The sequence below is a fragment of the Periplaneta americana genome, chromosome 14, assembly GCF_040183065.1.
Source record: "Periplaneta americana isolate PAMFEO1 chromosome 14, P.americana_PAMFEO1_priV1, whole genome shotgun sequence".
NCBI lineage: Eukaryota > Metazoa > Arthropoda > Insecta > Blattodea > Blattidae > Periplaneta > Periplaneta americana.
The window spans coordinates 95882659-95907126 of NC_091130.1; the positions used below are offsets into that span (position 1 = coordinate 95882659).

At 34.2% G+C, this 24468-nt stretch overlaps 1 protein-coding gene across 1 annotated transcript in view; it reads left to right on the forward strand.

Annotated features, from left to right (window-relative positions):
- gzl (godzilla E3 ubiquitin protein ligase) overlaps positions 1 to 17897 on the forward strand; it is a 75984-nt gene extending 58087 nt beyond the window's left edge. The window contains exon 8 of the mRNA XM_069845808.1: positions 9846 to 17897. Coding sequence (XP_069701909.1) covers positions 9846 to 10036 — 191 coding nt within the window. The 3' untranslated portion in view covers positions 10037 to 17897. The remainder of the gene's footprint in view (positions 1 to 9845) is intronic.
- Positions 17898 to 24468: the final 6571 nt, after the last annotated feature.

Consider the following 24468-nt stretch of genomic DNA (forward strand, 5'->3'; position numbering starts at 1 on the left):
CTCAGTTTCTTTAAGCCTAAGAAAGATAGGTGTGATCATTGTGAGGCATTTAAATGTAATGTAAAACGTACTGATGATGAAGTAAAATATAACACATGCCATGTTTTTAGAAAAAATGAAGGAAAGCAAGAAAAAGATAAGGATAAAGCGGATTTTGAGACAGGAGATCAAACCAGAGCATTAGTTTGTTATGACTAGAAACTGCTTTTGCATTACCTAAAGAAACTTATCAATTTTTTTCTATAAAAGAAAACTAACTGTTATAATTTAACAGCTTTTTGTTTTGTGGATAGAAAAACGTACTGCTCAATTTGGAATGAATCTTAGTCCGGGAGAGCCGGGAATGATACTGCTAGTGCTCTGGTTTCAATTCTCAATCAAATCTGTGTAAACAATCCCAAGGTTACAAAATTTAAACTTTGGTCCGACTCATGTGTTCTGCAAAATAGAAACAGTATCATGTCAATAGCCCTCTTGCACTTTTTAAGTAACAATCAGAAAATTATCAGCATAGAACAGAAGTTTTCAGAACCCAGCCATAGTCTTGTACAAGAGATTGATGCAGTGCACAGTGTCATTGAAAACAAACTAAAATTTACAGAAATATTCAGCCCAGTATCATTAATAAGAAACCTTAAAGCAATTCAGACTCACACAGTGCACCTAATTATACATAAAATGATGACGAAAGACTTTTTAAACTATAAGATAGCTATTTCGAAAGGCATGAATTTCTCTACTATACCTCACTGTAAAGTTAAACATATTGTTTACAATAAAGAAAATATTTTTGTAATCAAGTATAGGTTAAACTATAACAGTGAATTTGTTGATGTAAAGCTTTTTAAAGAAAAATCAACAAGAGCACATTTTGTGACATCTTCTGAAGGGAATAATATGAATTTAACCACGCCCAATCTTTCCCCTTGTACCAGTCACGTGAGTATTCCTTCTGCAAAAGTAAAAGATCTTATGTTAATGTATCTCTATATGCCGACAGTTGATGTACAATTTTACAAAAATGTGTTTAAAACATGTTAACAAGTAGACATTAGTAGTGTTTTGGATATACACCATCTGGTAGTTAAAGGATTTTGACTTTTATATTGTCATTGGTTCTATCTCCAATATATTTGTTTACAGTACAGCCATTATGTACCAGTGAAAATACTTGTTTAAGTGCTCAATAAATATTTCGTAACTAATATCAAATTGTTGTGTATTTGATTTTTCTGTAACTTCACTATAAAAAATTTTATAGCATTTATAACCTACAATCACTGTTTTCTCAGAATTAAGTTTTGTGGAGTTAGAACAGTTAAGAACTCGAGCGACGAATTGTCATCCCAAAATGCATGTAACTGATTCTCAATTTTGTTCTGAACAATTGAATTGTAAAGATAATATGCTATAGTATCAGAAGTTTGTCTGGAATTCCTTAAAGCATAATAACTTAGCTTGAATACCGTACCTTGCATTTTATCAAAATACTAAACTACAATTGAAGCCCTGATAATGATAAGTAGTTTTGAGATAATTGAGAAAAGGGTCATTCCATGAAAATGCGACATTTTCACAAAAAATAAAAAACCTCACGAATCTCTGCTTGTTATATTGTCATTTTTTTCGTTATGATCCGAATTTTTTTAATTTGATAACACTGATTGTGTAACAACACGTATGTGGGAGAAAAAGCACAAAGAAGTCTGTGGTTTAAGAGCGCGAAATTTTTCCATTAGAAATCACATATTTGAATGCACATTTAAGGCAAATAAATCATTACTTCTGTATCTTAAATTCAATTAATAATGAAGTGCTGACCTTTGTTAATAATTACAATGCATAGAAACCGTAATACAGTGATTATTTCACGCTTGATTACAATTATTACAAAGAAAGGTTGAGAGTTTGTGTGTCACACTCAAATTGGCATTTGTTTATATTTCTTCAAAACCATTTCATTTTTTAATGTTTCATAAATGTAAAAGTGAGACATATCACATAACAGTCAACTTCTTATATGGACAACATTTTAATTTATGTACAAATTCTACAAGAAAAACATGTGGCACACAAACAAATATGTTATGTTCGTGTGTCACTCAAATTTATCCTAAAATCCAGTTACAATTTTTGTTATTGGAAGTCTTTACGCCTACACATAATTAGTAGTGGAATTTCAAATACTTATTGTTGATTTAGATAATTGTGTGTGCACATATATCTGTGCGGTTTTTTTTTCCAATGTACATATACTGTAGGTTAAACACTCTTGAAAATATGTTCTATAACTGTTGTAAGGGGGAAAGGAACTGGCCACGCTACCCCATTATCTCCTGGCCTAGTTGCCTCATAAGTGGTGCCTTCTTGGTATCACTTGTGAGGTTCACACCTATCTCTGGACAATTGACTAAACAACAATTGTAAAAATATAGTGTGTAGGCTTAAAATTAGCATAAAACATCTAATTTATGCCTAAAGTTCATATAAAATATTTATTATTTTTTAATTCCTTGAATTAAAAACTTACAAAAATTGGTTTATGTTAATTTATTTCATATAAAAAAACAAGCTTACATAGTACATTTTTATGTAGTCACCATACTAGGCCTATGTATAAATAAATTAGTGTCATTATTTGCACATTAGATAAATGGTACTAAATTTCTGTTATTAATTTAAAAACGTTTTACTTAATAACATTAATTAACTTACCCTAGGTATCATTTAGCAGTTCTAAAAGATAGGTCTTTTTAAATCTATATTAGTTGTTCTATTGATTTAAATATTTATACGTTTTTAACATTTTTTGTTAGTATTTTCAAGAATTTAAGTTCAGCTGATTACTTGCTTGGGTTTTTTCCGAGGTTTTCTCCAGCCATAAGGCGAATGTCAGGTAATCTGTGGTGAATCCTCAGCCTCATATCGCCAAATATCAGTTCACTATCACCAATCCCATTGACACTATATAACCTCGTTGTTGATACAGTGTTGTTAAATGACCAAGTAAAAAAAAAAAAAACACATCAAATATACAGGTGAAGTTACAAAAGCTTGTGGTGGCGAAAAATTTAAAGTGTGATGTCCAAGGAAGGGAAGTACTACAAATAGCTGACATATTGGTATATTCATCACATGACATTACACAGGGAATATTACCACATATGGTTCTAAACAACTGTGAATATTTTAAATTTGAAAGTATATTTTAGTGTAATCTAGTGTTGTTTTGTATAATAAAAACTGTAGGCATAGCGTATAAGGCTGGGTGCACACAGAATCAGATGCGATGCGATGCGATGCAGTGAGGCGAGATGCGACGTTTTGCTTTACAACGCCTCGCGACAGCTTAACACAGTCTGCTCTGCGACAACTGATTTGCTGGCTGTGTGGGTTTAGAAAACTGGCCTAGGCTGTAAAATGGCGTCAATGAAAGAGGACTGTCTATATGAGAAATTCCATTGTATTTTTGGTTATTATTTCCTAAGAATGTCTAATATGCCTAAAAATATATAGAATTGAAATAATTTTAAAATTAAATACTACTAATGTAGTGCACAAACGTCATTTTGTATGTTTATGACTACTTCACGACTTACAATAAAGAAAAATAGTATATTAGTTTAGAGCAAAGAAGTAGGCCTACTATAAATTATTATTATTATCAATATTATTATTCACCTGGTGCTTTCATCTCATTTGTAATTTCTCACATATTTTTAGAAACCACATTATTGTCGTGATATTGTTTCAAAGATTTTACAGAACGTATATTTCCTGTACTAAAACAACTAATTTATCCGTATCGAGCTCCATCATGAATAATGTGCACTACACAACAACAATAGTGTCTGTAGATAGTGAACGCGTGCAATCATAGCCACTACTAACGCATGCGCAGTACACTGCAACTATCAGTCTCCTCACTACGAACTTCAAGCAGTCATTCGATGTTGTCTCTCTCTGTCTCCTTGTGTCTGCTCGCGACCGTCGTGCCGCATCTGATTCTGTGTGCACCACATATTAAGAAATCAGGAAATCAATGGGAGACAAGTACCATGAGACAAAATGTTGCGTCGCGTCGTTGCTGCATCTGATTGTATGTGCACCCGGCCTAAGTCTTTCACAAGAAGTGATGTAGTATAGTGCATTTAAGGGTGAATATTCTGAAATGGGCAAATATGAATAACAAAACTGGAAAAAATATATTATATTAAACTGTGTCCTTTTTCCTCACATTGGTTACATTTGCTCCTATTATTGAAGATTCTGGTATCAGTTGAGCTTAGAAAAAATGTTCATGTGAGATTTTATAATTTAAAAAAGAAACTAAAGGATTGTTGTTATCTTTCCCTTACAGCCCATTATTTAAGGTATCTTCTAAACTTCTGTACTTCAGATTTCACTTGTCTTCGAACATTTCTTTTTTCACGATCAGTCTTATCTGCTATTTTCTTTCTTTTTTTTATATTCTTTGCCATAGTCCCTTTTTTTCTGCAACTCCTCTTCAGTCATATTTGCCCTCTGCCTACTTATCTTCTCCCTTTCATATTTCCTACTTTCATCATCAGAATTTTTTTCTTTCCTATAAACAATCACATGAAATAATATTCGAAGTTACTTTATCCACCAGTATTTAATAATTGTATGTTAAATGAAACCTCGGTCCCGCAATAAAGGGACCGATGTTACAGGGATCATTGTTAAAATTAGTATAATTTCCGCAATAGTTCTGACAAAATAAGTCGTTAAAAATATCATGGAGGTTAGATTTTTTAGTCGACAAACATTGTAATGTTCTGCATATACTACGAAAGTTTAATATATGCAAACTATATTTAATGCCACCTGGGACCGGTGTTACCAATAGAAAACATAACATTCAGTCATCAGTGATGATTTTTGTATTTTTCAATAAAATAAATTACGACAATGGACGAAAAGTTTTTTAACTGGCGCCATGTTGACCTCTCATCACTACTAACCGTTAAAATTTACCACATGAAGCAAAATTGTCATTTGTGTAGCTCTTTTATTTCGAGGGACCGGCGTTACGAAATTTTTGGGGACAAACTTTACGTTAAAGTTGTGTCCTTTCAGAATTAAACAAACAACAATTCCTGTCTTTCATAAGTATTTTAACTATTTATTTTTATAATCTTGGCCGGGGAAATAAAATCAAATCGAAACATTCCGAGAAAAACTTAGTAAAACAGAGTAAAATGTAGTTGGAGACATAGGGACTGTAGTTACGTTTGGACGTTATTTTTTAATTATAGATTTTAAAATTAATCCTTTTATGCTTTGTTTCCAACTAAAACATGTGAGAGTTAGTTAATTAAACGCAAAAGTAATCAGTTAACATTTTCATTAAACTCCTTAAATCAGCCGGGACATACATTTACCCATTTCAGAATATTCACCCTTAAAACAATTAGTAACTAACATGACAGAAATGTTGGTGTGTCACAACATATTTGCAATATTTTATTTCTTAATGCCACTGTTAATTTTTTTTAAGTTAGTGATTTTGCAGTTACATGTACTACACAAGTGTCTTAATTGTTTGGAAAACAACTGATTGCATTTATGTCATTTGGCACAATAATATGAACATTTTCCAGTTTGGTAATAAATCAAGTGGCAAGAAAATGTTCGTGTGTTACACCATACAATATTTCATATTTTTTACATTATTAATTATTCCTTTTCATTAAGAATTTTTGTTCATATTTAGGAATGCTTATGTTAAAAGACAGTAATGTCTTTTTCATTAACTACTACGTATTTAATTAAATATCCTTTGAAGATCTTAGTTAGTTACAGTACTTCAAAAATGTTATGTGTGTCACTATGGAATGACCCAAAAACTGTTTTCAAAATTTTCTTTCTTCATTTAGTAAATGGCTTAATAGTCATTGAAAAATTTCGGATATTTTTTTTTCAAATTTTATACAATTAAAGTAAAAATCAGTTGAATCTCAAATGAATTATTAATAAAAAATGACAATGGAGTTATCCAATTCTCACTCTCAGTCAAAATTCTGAATTTCTTTCAATACAAATTGACAAAAATGTGAACTTAAAACACTGTCCACCTTAATAACTTTACTTAAAATATATTCTAGCATAAAGAAAATGATAACTTCATGCCATTGTACTAAAAATTAACTAAATCTCTTTACATCATTTTTAACAAATATAAGCAATAAACATATCTAGTTCTCACTCTTAAATTTCAAGACAATATGTGTATACGAATATAAATACTTTTTATCAAAATATTAATGTCTGCTGTCAGGAAACATATATTCATATGGTAGTATTGTCACTTTGAGTCCATATGTGTACTTTTCTTTACTATTCCCATCTACTTCACAAATATCATACTACTGCATACACAGGAAGAATGAACTTCTCAGTCTTCATAATATCGCCCAGTTTATTCTGACTTATTGGCAATGACGAATCGTACAGCTTTGCAGCTAAATCCAAATTAATTTCATCTGCATGCACTCCATTCTTCATAGCAACAAAAATATCAGACACGAGCATGTGTGTGCCACGCTGGGAGTGAGAACAGGATAAGTCTGGTCTTTGTCCACTTCTCCTTCTCAACAAAAGTGAAAATCTAAAAAATGATAATATTCAGAGATATCTAGTTCTCTTTGTATGAAGTATTTGACTACCATTTCACGCCAATAGATGGAGTAAGCTGTAGTTGTGTTTCACATTAAAATCTGAATTTCATAAAAAATGGACTTTATCCACTTATCATTCTTAGGTCTTCAATTGGAAACATATTATGTTATTTATGGTTACTAGCATCTATGCTTATACCAATGAAGTTATGTTTTGAAAAGTCTTCCCCATCTTTCATAAAAAGGGAACTGTTAAATTATTCACTTTATTGTTTTTGCACTGGAAAACTTGTTGGAATCATTAGGCTACATGTTTCTAATATTAGTTTGCATGTATAATCTTAGACAAAAAAATGAACAGCTGCCATGCGCAACTCCATTTTGGAACATTTTGGTAGATTCCATAAGAGCTTAGGTACTCATGCACGAATTTTTAATGCACGACTGTGCTCTGTTTTTCTTTTGTTTTGTTTGTTGCTTTTTCTGTCTGTTTATAGATCAAGTGTTATAATTAATCTGTAATAAAGATATTATATTCGAGAGATAAATTAGGTGCAAGATAAACATCATTTCCCTAGTTGTGTGATCCAGGCACTGCCTGAAGTGGACTTAGACAAATTAATGCTATAGGAGTTTGGTCATTTTTTGTGTTTAAGGCTGTACACGTGCTGGAGTTATAGATAGTGGTGTTTTACACAGTGAAATGCAAACGTAGCCTCTGCTGTTGCATCTTACATTTCCTCAGACGTATTGGTTACAATGAAGTTAAACAGTGGTATTGTGGTGGAAACTGAGCTCACTTTTTTTGTCTTTCGTCCTTGAGTTACTTCTACCTCGAAATATAGTGACTAGTAAAATTAATTAATTCATTAATTAATTTATTTAATTAATTAATTTTATTTATTTATTCATTCATTGAATGACAGGTACATAAATAACTTAGCTTTGACCTAAACACAACCTCAAGATTAAAACAATATAACTTGATAGGACTTAAAATTAAATCTAATAAAGTAACTAAACAAAATCCTTAAAGAACTAAAAATTAAGAACTAAACAGAGGTATGAGGCTTCTCGGTTCCCAGTATGTGGCACATTCTGTTAGTGATTTTAGAACTGGGCAGCATTGGAGATGATCCCTATTCATTGCTTCTTGAAGGTCACAAAGGGTACAGGTTGGATTTTGATAAATACCTAAGCGGTGGAGATGCTACGCCAAGCAGTCATGTCCAGTTGCTAGGTGGAAATGCGCAACTGCCAATCTTCTTGGTCTGTTAGGTATTGATAGAAGGTTCCTTCTCCAGTGTTTGCCACATGTTTTTTCTGCAATCTCATGGGAGTGGATGTTGTGGGCAACTTCTTTGATGGACAATAGTGACTAGTAAAAAGAAAATTGAATACTTGTATAATTTACCTAAAAGAGCAAACTATACTTTCGAGTTTTATTTAAGTTTTACTGCACTGACTTGCATAGCTGGCAAAAAGCTTCATCCTTATAATGTCCTTTTTAATATTCCAGAGAACTTTGTTTTCTTCTTGTCATTTTATAATACAGTATTTTATAATTGCACATTAACTTATAATAGCACAGAACAACGACAATAATTATTACAGTAGCACCATATGCTCTTCTCCACAGAACAACTAAAAATAAAAAATGCATGTAACTGCACAGTCAAGAGAAGTGAGGAAGCAATGTAAAGTGGAAGTAGATCTCGAACACACAATAGCTGTATGGGTTTTTATGCTTTCACAGTGACTGTGATCAGAATGAGATTTTTTGGATATTCCACCATGTCTTGGAAATGTCAAGTTCCAGGACATAGTGAAAACCCAAAAACCTAATTCTTAACACAGCAGCTAGTTACAATGTAATTGATAGAATATTGAACAGTATAATATCGTGCAATCGTAACCTCAAACAACCACATGACTAACAGGATTTTCCTTCATTCAGTAATGGAAGTTGTTATTGTTTACATCAGTCTTGTCAAGGTCACTTGCCACTATGTGAGAGTTGTGGTTCATGTGGCAATTGTAGCAGCTGTCTCCTACAAAAAATAATCTGCTACAACCTTGGGATACTTAGGAATGTTAATATTATAATTCTTGCATTAAATGTTAAATTTATGATACTATATGTAAAATCCAGAACTCTGTTCATATTGAAATAGATTCGTACCAGTGGTTTACTTAAATATCTTTCGGTATTCACAAATTATCAAGGTTGTACATTTTGCTTCCACTAGAAAACTCTGTTTGTGAAACACCCAGAAAGAATGGCCCGAACGACTCCAAACTCGGGAGATGTATAGAGCAGTATACCACCAATAATTGATTACGTTTCCAGAGAGATGGCATACACATAAGTCTGACAGTGACGTCTCTTGTGTCACCAGCAAGGTTAGTGTTATGCCTTGCTCAGTCAGTGCAGAGCTTCCAAACGAAGTGGAAATGGAAAGCTAATGAAGGTATGCCTCGTCGACATGGAAGGGCACAATATCAGCACGTGAGTGAGTTCGAACGGTGCAGAATGGTTGGTCTCCGATCGTGGAAACCCTGGACCCATCAGACAGATTAAATTTTATGATTTTGTTTAACCACCCACTTCCAGGTAACAAGGGGTAGCTGGCTGGGCTAGTGGTAGCCTACGAGGCCCTTATTGTCTTCTTTCATGTTAAAGAATTTTTGTACAGTTCTCAAAACTAAATTTTCCATTTTTGTAACACATTAGGTCTTGAAATCCAAGTTCTGTCCGCAGTCAGGAAGTGAAGCAAGCTTTAGGACTGTGAAACAGCTGTCCGTGTCTGAGAGCGTCCATAAACGAGAGTTAAATTTATCATTATTTCTATATTATTTCAGTTGGGACATAAAAATCTGTCTGTATATGAGGAGTGTACATATCTTGGGGATGTCCGTAAGGAAAGATTTCACTGTATTTGTTATCCAACAGCAGATATAATTATATCTTCAATAACTGACCCCACGTATCCTGCTCCTAGATCAACATGCAAAGCTTGTAGGTCACATAGTTCTCAGTACATATAGAAGATGTATCTATGTGGCATTATGATATTTATGATTATTAATGGAGAATTTGTAGAATGCAAGCAGGGTAAAAAAACCTGCTCCAGACACAGTTTCATCCACCAGAAATTCCACTTGAATTGTTGAGGATAAATGCAGTAATGCTTTCTTTTACAGAAGGAGAAGGAGAAGTTTTAGCTTTCAACCTGACTTCCTCAGGTGAACATTCCATTAACACTGCCCTAGAATCTCGAGAGGCATTGGAACCGAATATGGATGACACAGTAGCTGTAGTAGTTGCTCCTGCTGCTACATCTTCAAGCAGAACCACATCTCCAACCAATAAGAAGCCAGATCTTGTTGTGTGATAGAATATGACAGGAATCAAAAGAAGATGCAAACACAGAAGGTGCTTTATGTAGCCAAAGAAGTATTGTACAAGTATATAAGGTTGTGTAGCAGATACGAGATTGTTACATTGTGATAGAATATTCGAGACTGTAGAAAATGAAGTTTTTGTTACTGAGAAACTGTATGTTTCAATCTGTTTTGAAGCTGGATAATACAAGTGGACTTTACAAGTGCTTGAAATTCTCTCTCTCATTAAATAGGCTTAAGGAAAAGATGTGGTAAAGACTGTAGAGTGTAACACTCTTTTAATATTTGTTTTTAGTACAGCATTTTATTTTATGTTTTGAAAATCATAGATCATCATAATGACAAATGCTAAACATTAATTGAAGTTTTTGTTGTTTTCCTGTGTGTAGGCTCGTGTAAGAAATATTTATACTGTAGGAGAACGACTGTATTTCAGACAAAAGTGAATGAGGGATGTGTGTAAAAAGAATTTTTAAGGGGAGTGGTGTATTTTATAGCTACACGATTTATTTTTAGCTCTGTTAAAGGTTTCTAGGACTCACGGATATACTAAGAGAATTGAGATTGTTTTACTAATTTCCAAATGATATCACAAAGAATTTTTGTATGACAATTTCATATGAATCACAGTCTCCTTAATATATTTTAGGGTGTCTACCGATAACAAAAGTTTAATATATTATAATGTGTCTACCGATAACAAAAGTAACCAAAAAGTAATTAATTTAAGCAATTGGTAATGAAAGTAATCAAATGTGACAAGCTTAAAAGACCCGAATGATAGTGAGTAACGAAATTACACATACTGTTCTTCACTTTTCGATTTTGGTGCGACTACCTGAGCTGCATTGGTTGGTAGTCAGCAATTACATATGGGAGTTTAAAACAGTCTAGAAGACTGGGAGAGAAATTGGCAGCATGTCCATTGAAATGAAGGTCATAAGATGACTGAAATGTGATTAATGTTTTTTCATCGTGCTTATGAGTAATTATTAAGTTAAGGTAAATAAAAAAAGGAACTAAATTTTGTTTCACATTGTCGGTAGACACCCTGTATTTAAAAAGAAATATTGGTTTCTATTGTAGAAGTAACTTCACGTGCTGTGAAATGTTACTTGAAGTTCTGTAAAGATTTATTAAATCTCATTACGGCCATTGCGCATTAGCCACATTGTTTTTTTTATGCTAAAATAATGTACTAAAACTTGTAACTCTTAAATAATCGGATTAAGAAATTAGTATAAGATTGCTGAGAATATTACTTGGACTGATGATAGATGCTTTCCTGTTTGAGGTTTTGTCATTGCCTCGATCACATCTCAGACTTGAAAGTCTGCCTTGAAATCTGTCTCAGGAAAAATTCTTAGAAGAGGCTGTTGATTAAGAACTCTGTTGTTTATAGGGTAAGGGAACTTAGTTTTGGATCTACCTAAGATTGAACGTTGATATTCCCCACCAAGATGAGACATGTTTTACTTTTTTTTTTGTCAGTATAACTGATGGTGATTATTATAAGGATTTTTTCTGTAATTGAGTAATATTTTATATGTTGTATACAGAATGTAAAAAAGTATGAAATATTACTTGTAATGTTATTTATTTTTTAGTTCCTATAAAATGTTACATATAAAATTCGTTACAAATAAATCAAGTAGAAAATCTATTACTTCTCTCCCAATTTATATTTCATAGAAATCATTTCTTATGTCGAAATCGTCTTTTTTCTGCAGACTGGATTTTGTATGACTCAGATTCTTAGACTGTTGAAAGAAATTTCATTAATATAAAACAAAATTCAGTGACATGAGTGAAATGTTTGTGTCCATTCATACAATTTAATGCAGATATCAAATTTACAAAAGTTACAAATAATATTCATACTTTTTTTACACTGTATATTAATGAAATGCTGTAAATAATCCATAACTAGATGCATGCTAGTTGCGAATCAGGTTTTAAAATTCTTTATTTGCCATTGAATAAGTTATCATAGTGTGAGGATGGTGAAATTATTTGACAATTGCACGTAGAAAAATAAATTTCAGAGTTATAGACACATATGTTTAATTGTAGATTAAATGTAAAGTGTGCATTTTTTAATAATTATATATTATGGAAGGGAAATTGCTCTGCACTGGAGAGAGCAAAGTGTATGCACTAGCAATAGTAGTTATGTTGGTAACACTAACTTGTGCTTGTAGCAACCCCCATTGAAGGACATGTCAGTGACCTGGCCTGGGACTGCTGTCAACTGAAGTACTTTCGCTAACAGCTGACGCTTCAGTACAGAAGGACTTCCCTTCTGCACAGTATTTAACTTCATTGTTAAACAAATGTTCAAAGTCGCATTGTTTACAGGAAAAAGGAAACAGTTGTGCAATGTCAGATACACAAAAAATATGAAACAGAACTGTTTTGATAAAATAAATTCAGTTATTCTCATATGTACATCAAAAAATCATCGCAGTTGCTAATTGCACAATATTTTAGATCTTTCCGCTCTGGACTTATTTGTAATATCTTGGTATTTCTGATGGTACCATCGTTTGCAACAGTGAATCCAACCAAGTCTTTTTTTGAAAGTAGTTAAGTGAACTCACGATTCACCACTGGCATTCTCATAAACATTCTTCTACACTTGGTCTTCAGTAATTACCGGTACTTCCTTTTCTGCAGATGTTCTCATCTTATCTAAGCCTGTTCTCTTCCATTTTTCACAGAATTCATTGGATATGACGAATCTTATTATTCATGTTGTCTGCTTTCAGTACGTCAAGGATTTCTTGAGCTGTAGGAGATTTTTCCCATTGTTCTTTGAGCAAAGTTCCTTCGTCGTGTGGCAAGATGGAATACCAGGTTAGAGATCATTGCTGTTGCTATAGTTGTTAAGAATGTGATAATGGAACAATTGTATCAGAGATCTCAGTGTTGTTCAAACAATGCAAAGAAAATTGTCTCAGAATATATGGACCAGGTATCTCTCCTCTTCCACCTTCCTACAAAGTTGCTAGGAGTAATTGCTGTTCTTCATGCAGGTATAAGAACATTCCAGAAATTGTATCAATTTTGGCATATGTTCTTATTTTCTTCTCATTAGTTTTGTGCATTTCTCAGAGAATGGTTTTGTTAGACCTAGAACTTCCACTTACAGTGCCTGGAATGCATGAGTTATGTATGGAGAGAACTATGCATTCCATTTTCACTTATCAACAGTATTGTTGAAGATGAGATGCTTGGCTGTCCAACAATCATAAGTTATGATGTCTAAGAGGAATTCTGTTGATGGATTTAGGAAATTACTTGTAGAAAATTTCGGAATCATTACATTATGAACAATACCAAAACTAGATACAAAAATTAATGCTGCAACTTTGGTGATGTAACAAAGATATTATCTTAAAATATCCCATTTATGAAATCCCCGTTCAGCCATATGTCCTTGAAGATAACCATGGTGGGGGTAATGTCACAGTGGCAGTAGTGTTGTCTGTTGCCTACAAAAATTGCGCTAAGTTTTCACTTCTTTTTATGCTGTACCTTAACTGTGGTGTTGCTTTATTTTGGCACTCTGATTTTACTATCTCTGTCGATTAATGTAAGACCCGAGTCATCTGTGGTGTCGTTCCAGTGATCTTTAAGTCATAACTGTTGCTTCATATTAGCAGAAAATTTTGCTTTTATGTTCTCTTGTCGTATTGGTCTGTACCACTGACAGATTTTTGGGCTACCTGAGATATTGTTTATACAGAGCGTTCAAGTAAAGATGTCCCCTACTACCATGAAACTGGTTGGCGGTGGAATGATGCGAATCCTGGCATTATGCCGGCCACTAGTACAGTAGATTCAAGTCAGTATTGAGTGCATCTCTGTTATATACAGTAAAGAACAACTATTTATATGCAAGACTTATGTGAAATATACATGGAGAATGTGTTGCCGTAAATTCAGACGTCGTTTCCCTGATACTGTGCCAAATAAGAAATCATTATACAGGCTCGTAAAAAAATTTAATGAGACAGGCTCGGTTCAGAATAAGAAGCGTCGAGTGAATAAACAGATCTTAACTGAGGAAATATTAGAGGAAATAGGTTTTCAATTAGAATGAAGCTCTCAGAAATCTTTGTACAGACTAGCCCAGGAAGTAGGGATATCAAAAACCTCAGTTCAATACGCCATGAAATTGTTGAAGTTAAAACCATATACAACCCTCGTAGTGCATCAACTTTTGTCCCCAGACAATGTGGCTAGGATAAATTTTTGTAACTGGTACTAGTAGTCAGTTCATGATGGCTTAATAGATTCCATTTTAGTATTTTTGAGTGACGAGTCATGGTTCCACCTCTGTGACTATGTAAATAAACAAAATGAAGATATTGCAGCGCTGAAAATCCGCATAACATTTTGAAACTGCTGTTACATGATCAGAAGATAGGTATGTGGTGCAATATCAGGAAGGAGGATAATAGACCCAATCTTTTTTGAGGAGACTATAAACTGTGAGCAATATGTGCGATTGATTCTGCAGCCATTCTTTGCTGAGCTCACAGATGAGGAAAAAGACTCTACATATTTTATGCAGGACAAAACGATGGCACATACTGCGAATGTTTTAATGCAAGAACTTGCTAATATTTTCGGTGATTGCATTGTGAGTCGCAGTTTGTGGGCACCATGACTCCTCGACTAAATCCATGTGATTTTTGTTTGTGGAGTGAATTAAAGATTGTATCACATGGAAATAATTCTCACATCTTGGATAAATTGAAGCAATATGGAATATAAGTGAAAATGAACTATAGAAAGTGTCGGAGAATGTGCTGAAGCGATGTCAAGCATGCTTGAATGCCGAAGGCCACCATTTCCAGCAATTACTACAATAAGGTAAGCCTTTTATTTCAGTATTACGAATTTTATTTTGCTGCAAATTATAGTCAGCGTTTAGTAGAAGACGGCATGCAGAGGCCATGCGGTCAGCAATAGTGAATGGACATCTTGGCTTGAACCCTCTGTAGCATGTTATGAAACTCTTCCCCATCTTCTGAGTAGGTGACTCTTCATTATTGTACTTTTTTGTTTTGTTTGAAGTATCACTGTCGTCAGCAAGACAATATATTCGTGTCATATTGTCAGCTTAGTACAACTGTTTCTATATTTGTTTCAACAGCAAGTTTTGAAGTGGTCTTGCACAGTTGATGTGTACATTTACCTTTTTTCTAATGGTATTGAATGAAACTGCATACATTTCTTGACAGTAATAATTACTGTGTTTTTGACACCACTTACAGACTTTTCGAAATCACGTATGCATTTTCTCACCATCTAAATTTAAAAACAAATGGCTTAATTTTTTTTTGTTAGAAAATATAGTAAGAAGTAAATTTATATTTATTTTAAAAATATAATTACACTTACCATGATCATCCACCTCTGCTTCAGCATGTGAACATGAGGTCAGCAGCCAGCTGGTCCGTCTGGGCCTTTCAAGAGCTGTGGCACGACAGAATATTATTATTATTATTATTATTATTATTATTATCATCATCATCATCATCATCATCATCATCATCATCATCACTACTGACAGACTTCTCTTTTTTTTTTATTACGCACAGATTTAGTGCCAGTTAACCTTTCCAGCAAGAAATTTGTGTGAATTTTTAATGCGTGCAGTTATAAGAATATAACTATTTTCCTTATATATTTTGTTTAACCCCATACAAAAACTAGCGCCACGACATGACTGCTAGTCGGCCTGGGTGACACAGATGATACAGTGCTGACTTCCTGTGTCCAAGGTTGCGGGTACGATCCCGGCCCAGGTCAATGGCATTTAAGTGTGCTTAAATGCAACAGGCTTATGTCAGTAGATGTACTGGCTGTAAAAGAAATCCTGTGGGACAAAATTCCGGCACACCAGTGACACTGATACAACCTCGGCAGTTAAATAAAACAATTTAATTTTAACATGACTACTGAACATATACTCATGAAAATACTCAACTTCAAATCAGCATGTTTCCTTCTTCTTCTGTCAAACCTAATTGTATTTACCGTATTTACGCGATTATAATACATACCTTTTTTTGGCAAAAGTCGTAAAAACTGGGTTGCGTATTATATTCTAACAGAAACACTCAGACTCAATAAAATTTAAATTAAAGCTCTATTTATACTACGAGATATGACGGAAAATCGCTGACAGAAACAGCTGTTGTAGGTTCGTGTTTTCTCGCCATATACGCACTTTTAATTCATAATTTCATGTCCGTTTTTTGACAACATTAATTATTAATACAAATGTTATTAATAACCACAGTAGCGTCTGTAGCTAAAGTTCTAGCATGCTGGTCTTCCATCCATGTGGCCCAGGTTCGTTTTCCCAGCCAGGTCATAATGGAATTTATGGTGTTCAAAGCAGATGTTGCAGAGGGTTTCTCAAGAGGTACTTCTGTTTCCCTCTATCATTCCACCAACACACTCCCCCTCCTCCTCTTTTCATCTATCATATGCAATAGTAAAAATACGCTGGGTGAAATTTTGGAGGTAGTACGGATTTCCGATGTTCAAATGGGAAGGGCTTGGGCTACTTGTATGCAGATGGAATCTGGTTCTATCAGGCTGAGGCAGGATGGGCCACCTGTCAGTTGGGGCTTATCAGGCTATTTGTCCGCGAAACTGGACCTGGTTCTATCAGGGTCTGAGGCAGGATGGCCCACTTGTGAATGGTGGCTGATTAGGAAGGTCTTGGAACTCTGAGCCCCTGGGGCTTAATCAGGCTGTTCGTCTGTAAAACGGGACCTGACTATCAGGGGCTGAGGCAGGATGGCCCATCTTTCAGTGTCGGATTCACGAATGCTATGTAGGCCATCTGTCAGACTTGGACAATCATTGCATGTATAGGGCGCACAATGGGCCAAACTGGTCTAAGTGTGTGGACCCATTCTGGGTCCAGCCCTCATAAAGCAAACTAGTCAGTAACTACGGTAATGACTTAATTACACTTTTTTCTGTTTTTCTGAGATTGAGCAATCGGACGTCTTTAAATAAACCAAAATAATATAATTGATCAATAATTACTGATGAAAGAGAGGCATAACATTAGTCATTCATTGTCGGTCAATGTTCTGACATCAACCCAAACCTGCTAAGCAGGAAATTTCAGTTCTGATACTGCAAATGAGAATGAACACTGTATGATATGTAGCTAGGGGTAAGGTTGCCTTTATAAACTGTCTTAATATAATTTTAATCTTGAGTGGTTTTAGCACAGGTGCAATTTATATTCATCATTCATCAGCATTTTTTTAAGCTCAAAAAATTGCGGTGTATATTATATCTGATGACATTATATTCGAGTAAATACGGTATTTCATTCTTTAAAAGTTGCAAATGTGTAACTGTTATACTGCAGTTGTAGTGTATTTTTAAGCAAAGTTACTGTAATTTGCCAGATTTTCTTGTTTCCCAGTTCTAAATGTAAGGTATAGTGTTGGTAGCAACATAGATAAAACATTTCATTATGTTATGAGTAGAAACAAATGAAAAAAGTAATATTTTGGGATGATGGATGTACAGTAAATGATCTGCAATTAGTATCCAGTCCACGTCTAGTTCCTTTACCCTATGTGTTGTTGATTTGTGTAGTAGTCTATAATTACAGAGACATTCATAACATAACAAGATTTACTATTATAAATCATAAGAATGTAATACAAATATGAAATTTATGGACTGTGTCATTGATTTCATGAATATGAGATCTGTATTTCTTCTCTGTACTCTGAAGTAAGTGTGAAAAATAGCATAAATGATATAAATAAAGTATGTAACATTTACCACGAGAAAAACTAATTATGTGTATATATTTCGTTTTAGATACTTTTAAAATTGGTTTCTACAGAATAGACCTTGTGTGGATGTGTGCATGAGCAAACATGAAAAGCTGCAAAGTATAATTTTACAGGAAAGTAAAAAAATTAGTTTGAGACTAAATTCTTTCAGACCTGAATTTAAGTTGGATCAATATGTTAAGATCATTAATTGAGTTCATTATACAAAGTATTATCTCTGATTGAGGTTCTGGCTGATATGTATATCTATTATCAGGCAATAAATCTCACTTGATGATATGTGTCAGAGGAAAAGCAATTGTTTGTATACATCTGAAGTCTGATTAGTATAATATGTAGCTAATCAACGATATATGCAATGGAAGAGGAAAGGAACTGGTCACCCTACCCCATTATCTCCTGGTCTAGTTGCCTCATAAGTAGTGCCATGTTGGTATCACTTGTGAGGTTCAAACCTGTCTTCGGACAGTTGACTAAACAACAGCTACAAAGTATATCTATTAATGATTGTGCTCTTCAGATTTTATTGCATATTTAAAAATGGAGATGGTACTTTCTGGCATGAAATCAGTGAATATTAGGACTTGGCTGGGTAAAAATATAAATATATGTTATGAATTATGTCATTCATTCATTCATAGTGTTCTGCCCAAGGGCTTTCATTGCAAACCCAGCATTCTCCAGTCTTTCCTATTTTCTGCCTTCTTTGTCTCCTCATATGATCCATATATCTTAATGTTGTCTATCATCTGAGATCATCTTCTGTCACGAACTCTTATCCCATTCACCATTCCTTCCACTGCATGCTTCAGAGGCAGTTTCTTCTCAACCAGTGACCCAGCAAATTCTTTTTTCTCTTTCTAATCAGTTTCAGCATCATTCTTTCTTCATCCACTCTTTCAAACACAGCTTCGTTTCTTATTCTGTCACACCCTCTATCCTCCTGCATATCCACATTTCAAATGCTTCTAGTCGCGTCTCTTCACTTCGTCATAATGTCCATGTTGCTGCTCCATACAATGCTACACTCCACACAAAGCACTTCACGAGTCTCTTTCTTAGTTCTTTCTTCAGAGGTCCGCAGAAGATGCTCTTTTTCTATTAAAAGTTTCCTTTGCCATTGCTGTTCTCCTTTTAACTTATTGGCAGCAGTTTATGTTACTGCTTTTAGTACACCTCAAGTATTTGAAGCTGTTCACTTGCTCTTCTGCCTCATTTAGAATTCGCAAGTTTACCTTCTTAGCTTTTTTTCCTATGACCATGGTCTTCGTTTTGTTGACATTTATTTTCATTCCATACTGCTTACAGCTGTCATATAGCTCCTGTAGCATATCCTTTAGCATCATCTAGTCTTCTGCTAACAATGCCATATCATCAGCTGGGTTTGTTACGCTGCATTTTGCACAGAATATGTTCAAAGATTTACGTTTGTCTCTGTAATAAGATTCAGATAGCCCAGCAGATGCGGATCTAGAATTTAATAATTGGGGGGGGGAGGCTAATAATAATTAACATATGAATACAGTAGTATAATCATAACACAAAACAATGTAATTAAAAACAAATACACCACAACAATGTCACTCGTAGGTTCTAAGTCTTCAATTAGTTCTAATTCTAAAGGAGATGGTGACTGGAATGGAAGTGAATTAAATGTTACTTACAGTTTAACGAAACTGGAGTCGTCTGGGATGTTTTCTTGCGAAAAGTTCTATGACTTCATCCAGACTTGTGTCAGTGTTATGATGAATTTTGAGCAATACCAGACCATTCAGTCCTGGTTCATCATCGATGTGAGGTAGGTTCTCACATGTCAGTGTTGAGAATGACCATTCCGCTATGCAAGTTGTCACTGGCATAACACATAATATTGTGAGCAGCTCTCTTATATTGAGGTATAGTATGTATCAAAGCTTCTGTAGCCGTGTCTGGTTTTTTTTGTTGCTCCTTCCAAAATTTAAACCACAAATGTAGCTCTCCTCTAAGCTCTGGAATAGTTCCTGGCAGATCCTGTTCATAAACTGTTGCAGCTTGTAGGATGACACTGATATTTTTATCAGGATCGTGTAAAAAGTTAGAGGAATCAAGGGTTGGAGTTTAATTACATGACTGTGCCTAGCAGACGAAAATCGTACTGACAAGTCACTGAAAAGGTGATCAAGAAAAGGAAGAAATACATTGAAGTGGTGGTAATCTTTAGGAGACTTAGACCGAACAATATTGCGATGGATGTGTTTGGATGCAACTCGAGATACATTTACTTCTACGTCTACAGATTGAGCCAATGTAACAGCCTTCTCAAAAAGAATATTATAAGTGTTATTATCTCGGCAGGCCTGAAGAGTATTCATGACATATTCAACCATCTGGTAGCACTGACTTAGTTCGAGATTTGGACTCTGTAGCTTCCGCAAAACACACAGTGTTACTCCAAATATTTCTGCTAAAATATGCAATGAAATTATGAATTCGAACTTTAGAATGGAGTTAAGCATCAAATGTGTCTTTGTACCATAGAATCCAAGATCTGCCAGGAATGATATAACTGCGGAGAAAATGTTGAAAAATTGTAGCACTGCGTCATGCCATTCAATCCATCTTGTTTCACACAAGGTCTTTAGTTTCATTTTCTTGTGTTCAGGGGATATTTGACTAATTTTTTCTTTCATCATGATTGACTGCTTGCTAGACTCCCTAACATATTTTGCTATTCCAGCTACTGTGTCTACAGTTTGTCTAACACTGGGAATAGAGAAAGATTTTGAAAGTGACAAATTTGGACAATGTGAGGCATAGTGCATATAGTATGCGAGAGGCTGCTCTTTTAAAATTCGCGCTTGGACACCGTGAAACTTTCCCGATATATTAGCACCGCCGTCATAACCCGGTCCACGAAGATTCGAAATGTCTAGACCGAAGTCCCACAGTTTACTTAAAACAACTTTTGACAATGCCTCTCCACTTAGATCTTGCACCACTACGAATCTAAAAAATTCCTCATGCAAGTAACACTTTTCTCGGTCTATGAATCGCACATGCAATGATAGTTGCTCATTGGAGCTGATGTCGGTTGTTTCATCTATTAAGACAGAAAAATATTTACTTCGGTTAACCTTTTCAATAATGGTTCCACAATAGTTTATGAGATTGTTTTGCATTGTTTTGTTTGTTAGAGAAGAGTTTTTGGGGACATTTTTAAGATGACTATGCAGAATCTGGCATCAACGCGATATTTAAGAAGCTTCCTGAAATTATCTTCATTTTGATTTTCGCTTTCCAAGTCAATCGCACCATCATCCCTATGTTCTCTTAATGGAATATTTTGTCGGCTGCACAAAATAATTGTTTTCACTATTGGGACAAGTTTCATTCTGTTTTCGCGCACTGTTTGTAACACTTCATTATTCAATTGAACCAGAGCGTTCTCTACTTTACCTTCAAACATTCGTTTAAAGTTGTTACATTTTAAGAGAGCAATTTTGTGATAACTGTTCTCTGAATGTCTCCTGAATATTTCAGAGGCTTTTTGAATTTTCTTAGAGGTTTCGTAACTAAATTCTGGAACGTGACTTTGCTTCGCTCTCCCTCTTTAGGCCCAAATAAAACGCACACATGACAGAACGCATCTTCATCCTTCTTACTGTAAGATAGCCATGGAAAATGTCAAGACTGTCCCGATTCTAGTGTCTTCGGAAATGAATATTTTTTTGTCTGGAACCCACGGATTTGTTAGAGCTTTGTATTTTATCTCGTCATTGCATATTTATTTTTCCACTAAGCAACCAATATCTAGTACATTGTGAGTCGTCGAACTACTGTCAACACTTTCACCGTACATAACTGATTCCACTGTTATGGTATTAATAGGCATACACTTTTCTTTATTAGTTGTATCATTGTCATCCGTACTACATTTTTCTCTCACTTCACCATTCGGCTTCTTGACGAATTGTAAGATATTTGTTTGAAACTTACATTTCGACATTTTATAATTTCATAAACTCATCAACAATGGAATTAATATTTAATCCAAATGATCCACCCACTTACCTTCATTATAATGGTTCTGGTACAAATCCTGATCTTCTGATGGTGTCATCTGATATAATTGACAATACAAAAAGAGAAATAATAGAAGATCCAGGTTCAGGCCACAGAATCACCATAAATTCCATAACAGGTCTAATAAATAAAAGTAATAAACCAAAAATAAAAACTTCTTGGAATTTTAAAAAAGCAGAACGGTTCAATTTCCAAAATGAGATAGAAGGGAGGTGTAATATACTGCTAGAATCAGAGTTCAAGTCAACAGATGAAATGAATAAAAAAATTTGTGAAATATTATTGACAGCAGCCAAAACACATATTCCCAAAGGAAAGTTAAAGAAATATAGCTACTTTTGGTCTCCATCTTTATCTAAGTTAAAACACGAAATATAGCAAGAATCAAAGCCGAAAGAACCAAATGTCCAGAAGATGTACAAGACTGGAGAAGAAAAGCAGCCGCTTTTAAGAAAGAATTAAAGCAAAGAAGATCAGTTTCACAAATTTTGTAGAACATATGGACTATAGGAAAGACGGAAATAAAATCTACAAATTTCTTAATAAAACAAAATTAACAAAAACCACAACAGAACCATTAAAATATAATAACAAAAGCTTAACTACAGATAGGGAAATAGCAGAATCCCTTAACAAATTTTATGCTCAGTCTCAAAGAATACCCCAAGCATACAATAAAGAAGATAAAACTATCCAAAAAAACTATCAGAGAATCTAATAAACCAAAAGACATACAAAATGATATTTTCAATCAAGATTTTAACGACACAGAGCTGGATCTAGCAATAGAACAATTACAGAACAAAAAATCTCCAGGACCTGACAAGATCCACCCAGAGTTTATTAAACACCTTGGCAGGAAAGGAAAAGAAATCCTACTTAAACTGTATAACACATGTTGGAAAATGACTGTCCCATCCGACTGGAAAAAAGCCATTATCATCCCGATTTTAAAGAAAAATAAACCTTCAAACAATATTAATAGTTTCAGACCAATATCTTTAACCAGCATTATTGCGAAAGTGATGGAAAGAATGGTAGCATCTAGACTTAACTGGTTCCTAGAATACTACAACCTACTTAATAGTTCACAGACCGGCTTCAGACAGAATCATAGTACAAGTGAAAATGTACTTCTACTAAGCCAAGACATCAAGGAAGCTTTCAATAGACAAGAGGACACCTTAGCAGTATTCATTGATTTTCAGTCAGCATATGACTCAGTCTGGAGAAATAAATTAATTGAGAAGTTGCAATCAATAGGAGTGAAAAGTAACATGCTGAAATGGATAACCCAGTTTATTTCACAAAGATTTTGTGCTACAAAATATAATACATACATTTCCAAATATAAACAAACACACCGAGGACTTCCACAAGGTGCTGTTCTGAGCACAGCACTCTTTAATATTTATATAAACAACCTTCCATCAATAATAAAAACTTCAGAAACCAAAATTGCTTTATTTGCTGACGACGTAGTCATTTGGACTCCAGCTCTCCAAAACAACCTAAATTAATTAAATACAGAATAGAAAAATCCCTAAACAAAGTACATGAATGGAGCTCCAAAAACCTCATGACTATTAATGTAGAAAAACAACTTATGAATTATTTACACTAAAATATAAACCAGTGACAATTAACATAAATTATAATGATAAACTACTCAAAGCAGTTGATAATGCCAAATACTTGGGCATCACTTTCGACAGAAAACTTAGTTGGAAAAAACATACAACAAACATCTCAGAAAAGGTTGAAAAGAAACTGAAAATCCTGAAAAGGTTAGCTGGTGCTAAATGGGGCTGCTCAAGGAGAGTCCTTAATACAACATACAAAATGTATATTAAACCAAATCTCTTGTACTGTTCTGAAACATTAATAACAGCAGCAAATGCTAACATCCATAAACTTGAACAACTACAAAATCAGGCTCTTCATCTAATCACTGGAGCAGTTAAATCCACACCTGTTGATGCCATGCTTGCCTTAACACGGACCCAATCAATAACAACAAAAGTAGAAGAACAAGCACTGCTGCAACATGAGAAAATGTTACAACTGCCAAACTCTCAATGGACAGAAAAGAACCTTCCTTCTTCAATCCTTAAAACTCATAGTAGTTTCCTAGAAAAGGCAACACAGATTAAATCGAAATTGAACATTCCTAACACCAGAGAAAATTTACTCATAAGAGAAAATCCATTGGAATTATTACAACCTACCTTCAGTTTGGAATTAACAGAGGAAATAAGTAAATCAGACACAACAAAAGAAATACAAAAATTTCTAGCACTGGAAACGATCAATACTAGATACCCTACAGAAGAATGGCTACACATATATACCGATGGATCCACCACAGAAAACCTTACTGGAGCTAGAGTTACATGTACACATTTTTCCTTTTATCATTCTGTTGGCAGAGACACAACAAATTATGATGGCAAAATAGAGGCTATACACATTGCTCTCCGACAATTATTAAATCTTCCCTTAAATAAATA